The sequence below is a fragment of the Podarcis tiliguerta genome (assembly GCF_965153285.1).
Source record: "Podarcis tiliguerta genome assembly, chromosome: 14".
NCBI lineage: Eukaryota > Metazoa > Chordata > Lepidosauria > Squamata > Lacertidae > Podarcis > Podarcis tiliguerta.
Window position 1 is genome coordinate 52,861,245 of NC_139547.1, and position 6,109 is coordinate 52,867,353.

Consider the following 6,109-nt stretch of genomic DNA (forward strand, 5'->3'; position numbering starts at 1 on the left):
ATTGACCGGCGGGCCGGATTAGTCCCCCGAAACAGACTTTGGATGTGCCTGCCTTGTCTGATTGCATTTTCTGGGTAGTCTGGCAATTCCTTTGGGATGGTAAATACTTGTTGAATCTCTTATGCCCGGGGTGCCCAAACTTTTTTCAAAGAGGGCCAGATTTGATGAAGTGAACATGCGTCAGAGCCGACCAAAGTTGTAGAGCTTTTTTAGGATTGAAGTTTTTACCCTGCAGGGGCCGGATTAAACCAACCGGCGGTCCAGATTAGGCCCCCGAAACGCCCCTTGGACATGCCTGTCTTACACAAATTGATAGTGTGCTCAGTTTAACAGGTACTTGCAGACTGTATTTACAGTAAGCCCCTACAGTCCAAAGACCATTCGAAAGCTTTTCCCATTTCCTTCCACCTTGCAGAGAAATATCTGAGGTCAATTTGGGAGAGCCAAAATGCCTCTAGGATTGCTCTCCTGTACTATTTCAGACACGTAGTTTATATACCTATGTATGTTATTGCCTTGTACATTTATGTAATTTATTCTATATATATCAGACCTTAGAATTCCTGTAACACCGGACGGCCGGTCTATGTTGTGCGGGGTCGACTGGCCAGGCACTCTGCGTAGGTTCAGGAACACGCCACTGGGTGAAACGTTGGCAGCCCAAGCAGCCCTGGGGGCTGAGCCTTGTCCCCCTAAGCCATGGGTAGGCAACCTAAGGCCCGGGGGCCGGATGCGGCCCAATCGCCTTCTCAATCCGGCCCTCGGATGGTCTGGGAATCAGCGTGTTTTTACATGAGTTGAATGTGTCCTTTTATTTAAAATGCATCTCTGGGTTATTTGTGGGGCACAGGAATTCGTTCATTTTTTTCTTCAAAATATAGCCCGGCCCCCCACAAGGTCTGAGGCACAGTGGACCGGCCCCCTGCTGAAAAAGTTTGCTGACCCCTGCCTAAGTAAAGAAGGGCAGACCCGTCCAGCGCGGACTGCGCGCATCCAGAGGCGCATGAGAAGCAGAGCCCCCGTCCTCTGGCCCATGACATCTCCGCTGCAACCCCCCTTGGAGGCATTCTGTACATGCTCAGAGGGCGGCCCGTCGTGCCCAGAGAGGCTTCTTCTCGGGAAGCCGGCGGCGCGGCAGGACTCCCTGGACGGCAGGCGGAGGCGGACCCCAGCTGGCAGCGTCCCCGCCCGCCGGGCCGCCCCCTCCGGCTGCCCCGCCGCGCCTGGCCCTGCCCGGCGGAGCGCGAGTCCGGCGTCGCCGGGCGGCGTCGGTCCTGCCCGAAGGCGCGCCATGGCCTGGGCGTCGGGGGGCAGCGGCGCCTCGGAGGAGCTGAAGCAGCAGCTGCTGATCGGCCAGTTCGTGGTGGCGGCCGGCTGCGCCGCGGACCGAGCCCGGCAGCTCCTGCAGGCCGCCCACTGGCAGTACGAGGTGGGCCGCGAGGGAAAGGCGCACCCCCGGGAGGCTGAGCCCTCTCTCGGCTTGGGAGTGGGGAGTGGGAAGCAAGAGGCGTGTGGGGTTGGATCGGAGCGGGATTCCGCCCTCGGGGCATGTGCAGAGTGCCTGCCCATCGCGCTCTTGCGTGGGCCACCTTGCGCATCTCAGAGCTGGGTTACATGCGTGCGCCTAGCCGGGGAGAGAGGGGGGTCCTTCTCCCTCCCAGCCAGCCGGGCCTGATCCATGCCCCAACCGGTTCACCTGGCCTCGTGGAGTAACAGGTGTCCGAGGCCGGTCCGGGATGGGGGAGATGAGAGAGAAAGGAGCGAGGAAAGTTCCGACCAGAAAAGCCCCGTGTTTCCGACGAATGCACAATAACGTGTCATAAAATGCAGGTCACATTCCAGCAGCGCCCTGCCGGATTCCAGGCCTCCGGACCCTGCTGGACTACAACTCCCATCCTCCCTGACCGCTGGTCCTGGTAGCTGGGGACGATGGGAGTTGTAGTCCAACAACAGCTGGGGACCCCCATTCGAGGAAGACCAGCGCTGATCAGTGCCTGGGTGGGGGAACAGCTGGAGAGCTCAGGTGCAGCTGCTGCCTCGGGTCCCATGGAAGAAAGATGGGATATAAATGCAGGACAGGTAAAATAAATGCACTTGTACATCTCCCTCCCCCTGGAAAAAAATGCCTTGCAACCCCCCCCCCCCCAGCAGAACTTCCAAAGCTCATGAACTTTTTCCTGGCTTCTGCTAGAAGCTACTTGCTTTTGGAGGAAGTGTGTTCGTTTGCGGGGAAGGAAGGAAGGAAGGGAATTCAAATACCTAGTCTTCGGTTTGCTCAGTCAAAGAGCAAAAGACACATTCTAGCACCTGAGGACCCTATGAAAGGTCTATCCTCCCATTAAAATCCTGCTCTAACCAGGACTGAGATTATCCCCCTCCCCACCTTTCCGGGTGGGGGCTCCCTTGTGTGTCCACCACCACCTGTGCACAGGGACACACACCCTCCATCCTCCTGCCCCAGAGTGCCTTTATTCTTTCATTTATATCCCACCTCAATATGGCGTACATGACTCTCCCCTTCCTCCTTTCATCCCCACAACAGCCCTGTGAGGTTGCCTAGGCTGAGAGAGGCAGTGGCTGGCTCAAGATGCGAGAGCTTCCCGACCTAAGTGGGGATTTGAACCCTGGTCTCTGCCGGGCCCTGCTCCCCCTGCTCTAACTACTACACCACGCTGTCTCTTTCCCCAACTACCTAGCTGCCTCTAGAGCAGGGTTTCCTAAACCTGGGTCTCCAGCTGTTTTTGGACTACAATTCCCATCATCCCTGACCATTGATCCTGCTAACTAGGGATGATGGGAGCTGTAGTTAAAAAACAGCCAGAGATCAAGCTTTGGCAACTCTGTAATCTAAACCCTGGCTGGAATTGCCTTTGGCCCTTTAATTGTGTGCATGTGCATCAATCTTAACAGCATTTTAGGCTTAGGACTGCAGGCCAGCCAGCAACACTCTGGTTACCTCTTCTTCCCTTTCCCCCCTTTCTATAGGCAGCCCTCAGCGCGTTCTTCCAAGAACCCGGCATCCCCTACAGCCATCCCCGTCACCAGATGGTAAGTGGCCTGCAAAACGTTTCCTCCTTGAGATGTTTATGGGACGAACAGGGCTCCCAGAACATGGAAGTGAGTTTTGAGCATGGACGGGGGGGCCAAAGAAAGGAGTTCTTGCTTACCCCCCCCCCTTGGTCTGCAGAGAACCTAAGAAGAGCCTGTGTCCAGCAACCAGAGGCGGGATTGAGGGGAACACAACCGGTTTGTCCGCACTGGGCAACGGGGGGCGCCACAACAAGGACTTCAAAGGCAAGAGGTGGGGTGGGGGCTGCCTTTTGGCATCCTGCAGGCCGCTGGTGAAATTTGGAAGCCCCAAGCCAGCATCCTGTTCTCCCAGTGGCCAACCAGACTCCCCTGGGGGAATCCACCCGCAAGCAAGAGACCTGGGCACAGAACAACTTTGGCCTCCTGTAGTTTCCAGCGGCGGACCTTCAGAAGCATGGCTGACCATGGAGGCCCAGCATGGCCGTCCTGGCTAGGAGCCATCGATTGCCCTCTTCTCTGTGAATTGGGCTCATCTTCTAAACCAGGGGTCAGCAAACCTTTTCAGCAGAGGGCCGGTCCACTGTCCCTCAGACCTTGTGGGGGGCTGGACTATATTTTGGGGGGGAAATGAACAAATTCCTATGCCCCACAAATAACCCAGAGGTGCATTTTAAATAAAAGGACACATTCTACTCATGTAAAATTCCCGGACCGTCCACAGGCCAGATTTAGAAGGCGATTGGGCCGGATCCGGCCCCCGGGCCTTAGTTTGCCTACCCATATTCTAAAGCAGCCTTTCTCAACCTGTGGGTCCCCAGATGTTGTTGAACTACAACTCCCATCACCACTAGCTAGCAAGGCCAGAGCTCAGGGATGATGGGAGTTGTAGTCCAACATCTGGGGACCCACAGGTTGGTCTTCAGGAGTTTAATTATGTCTTAGTGAAGGACCTTCTTTTCTCTGTCCTGACTCTTCCAACCTTCAGCCTCGTTGGGTCTCCCTCTCTCAACCCCCCCAACCCCCCAGGGCTGCTGCAATTGGGGGCAGGACTGGGGACCTACTTCCTTCTGCATGCCTAGCAGATGCTCCACCACTGAGTGCTGTCCTTCACGACAGCCTTTGCCTAACATCCTCTGCCTTGTTCTTCACCAGCGACAAACAGGCTGAGCTAAAGTGATGGAGCGTCTGGGATTTTGCCACAATTGTGACTCTGCCGCGGGAAGGACAGCTCCGTGGTAATGCTGGGGGGCACCCCCTCTGACCTCCCCCTCTTGTCTTCTTTCTCTGCAGATGTGCACGCCTGCCAACACGCCTGCCACCCCGCCCAGCTTTCCTGAGGCCCTCGCCATGTTCTCCCGCCTCAAGGCCTCGGAGGCAGCCGCCTCTCCTCCCCTTCCGCCGCCCCCGCTGCCCCAGCCCTGAGCCTTCCCCTGGCCGGCCCGCTCCCTGCCTGGGCAGCCGGGTGCATGGACTGCCAGTCACCCTCTGCAGCCGGCAGGCTGGCCTGGCAGCCTCTCCCAGCAAGGCAGCTCCGAGCCAAAGACCAGTGCCACGCTGGAGGCCGAGAGATGAGGAGACAAGGGCCACGCAGCAGATGTGGGGGGGGGGGGGTGAGACCCACAACGCTTCAGAGACATGGACAGAGAAGCCCCTGACAGCCCCAGGGGCATTGCCTGACTGGAGGTGGGTGGCACCGGGCCTGGCTGCAAGGGGGAGGCTGGTGCCAACGTCTCTGTGTGGGTGTTGTGTTTGAGACGCACTCAGAGCAAGGTGGGCATGAGAGAGTTCTGCTTCCCCACTCCAGTGCCTTTCCTGTATGGGGGGCGAACTTTTGCAGGCCTTTCCTGGAGGAAACCCACCCCTGTTGGGCTCCCAGCGATTCACTTCTTTGCTGTCTCTGCCACCTCAGCTCTGCCCAAGGTGGGCGTTGCCACCCATGGACCAAACCGCATGCATAGATTTCAAATGCCCCCCATGGAAAAGTGGTGGTGGTTGGGGTTTTGGTTTTGTTCTGGTTTAATAATCTGCCATTTTTTTAAGGATTAAATTTCTTTTCCAGATGTGTTGTTTGTGGCATGGCTTGGGAAGAGCAATGGGGGGGGGTGGAGACTGGATACTGCCCCACTCCAACCCTCAACTCACTGCAAAGGAGCCTTGGAGCCAGGGGCGGAGGGGGTGGTCTGACTCGCGTGCCACACGGGGGTAGTGACAAGATGGCCCCTGCTTCCCCCCAGCTGTAGAGCGGCCGAGGGCACACCCCATCCATACAGGCGTCTGCATGGGCTGCCTCTCGCACAGCAAGCATAAGGGATGCTCCTCCCTGGGTGCCGGAGAGGGTTCTTCCGCCACTGCCTGGAGCAAGGCTGAGAAGAATGCCAGGGGGAGCCGCCCCCTTGTGACCCAGGCCAGGTTCCCACGCTCTCTCCAGCCGGCTGCTCATCCTCTTCTGCTGCCTGAGGTGAAATGGGAGGGTGTGGAAGGTGTTGTCAAAGCCATGCTTAGCGGGGTTTTGTACCTGCAGCTCCCAGCGAGAACTTGCAGGGCTGTTGTGAGATCATAGAATCATAGACTCATAGAGTTGGAAGAGACCACAAGGGCCATCAAGTCCAACCCCCTGCCAAGCAGGAAACACCATCAGAGCACTCCTGACATATGGTTGTCAAGCCTCTGCTTAAAGACCTCCAAAGAAGGAGACTCCACCACACTCCTTGGCAGGAAATTCCACTGTCGAGCAGCTCTTACTGTCAGGAAGTTCTTCCTAATGTTTAGGGGGAATCTTCTTTCTTGTAGTTTGGATCCATTGCTCCGTGTCCGCTTCTCTGGAGCAGCAGAAAACAACCTTTCTCCCTCCTCTATGTGACATCCTTTTATATATTTGAACATGGCTATCCTATCACCCCTTAACCTCCTCTTCTCCAGGCTAAACATGCCCAGCTCCCTTAGCCGATCCTCATAAGGCATTGTTTCCAGGCCTTTGACCATTTTGGTTGCCCTCCTCTGTACACGTTCCAGTTTGTCAGTGTCCTCCTTGAACTGTGGTGCCCAGAACTGGACACAGTACTCCAGGTGAGGTCTGACC

At 56.8% G+C, this 6,109-nt stretch overlaps 2 protein-coding genes across 3 annotated transcripts in view; both read left to right on the plus strand.

Annotated features, from left to right (window-relative positions):
- Nucleotides 1–6,109, plus strand: part of FSCN1 (fascin actin-bundling protein 1) — a 333,406-nt gene that overhangs the window by 287,105 nt on the left and 40,192 nt on the right. The gene's annotated exons all lie outside the window — the stretch shown is intronic.
- UBALD1 (UBA like domain containing 1) lies at nucleotides 1,194–5,090 on the plus strand. 2 transcript variants are annotated; one of them, XM_083413850.1, is made up of 4 exons: nucleotides 1,194–1,429; nucleotides 1,831–2,079; nucleotides 2,986–3,048; nucleotides 4,321–5,090. In XM_083413850.1, the coding sequence occupies exons 2-4, from the start codon at nucleotides 1,930–1,932 to the stop codon at nucleotides 4,450–4,452; spliced, it is 345 nt and encodes a 114-aa protein (XP_083269976.1). In that variant the 5' UTR covers nucleotides 1,194–1,429; nucleotides 1,831–1,929; the 3' UTR covers nucleotides 4,453–5,090. The 2 variants fall into 2 exon arrangements, with proteins under 2 accessions (XP_083269976.1, XP_083269977.1); XM_083413851.1 differs by lacking the exon at nucleotides 1,831–2,079 and having other exon boundaries at nucleotides 1,285–1,429.

Excerpts from the sequence above, each read along its gene's own strand:
- UBALD1 (XM_083413850.1), top strand. The coding sequence starts at position 1,930 with ATGGGAGTTGTAGTCCAACAACAGCTGGGGACCCCCATTCGAGGAAGA. Across the intron at positions 2,080-2,985 it reads GGGATATAAATGCAGGACAG|GCAGCCCTCAGCGCGTTCTT; the intron begins GTAAAATAAATG and ends CCCTTTCTATAG. Across the intron at positions 3,049-4,320 it reads GCCATCCCCGTCACCAGATG|ATGTGCACGCCTGCCAACAC; the intron begins GTAAGTGGCCTG and ends CTTTCTCTGCAG.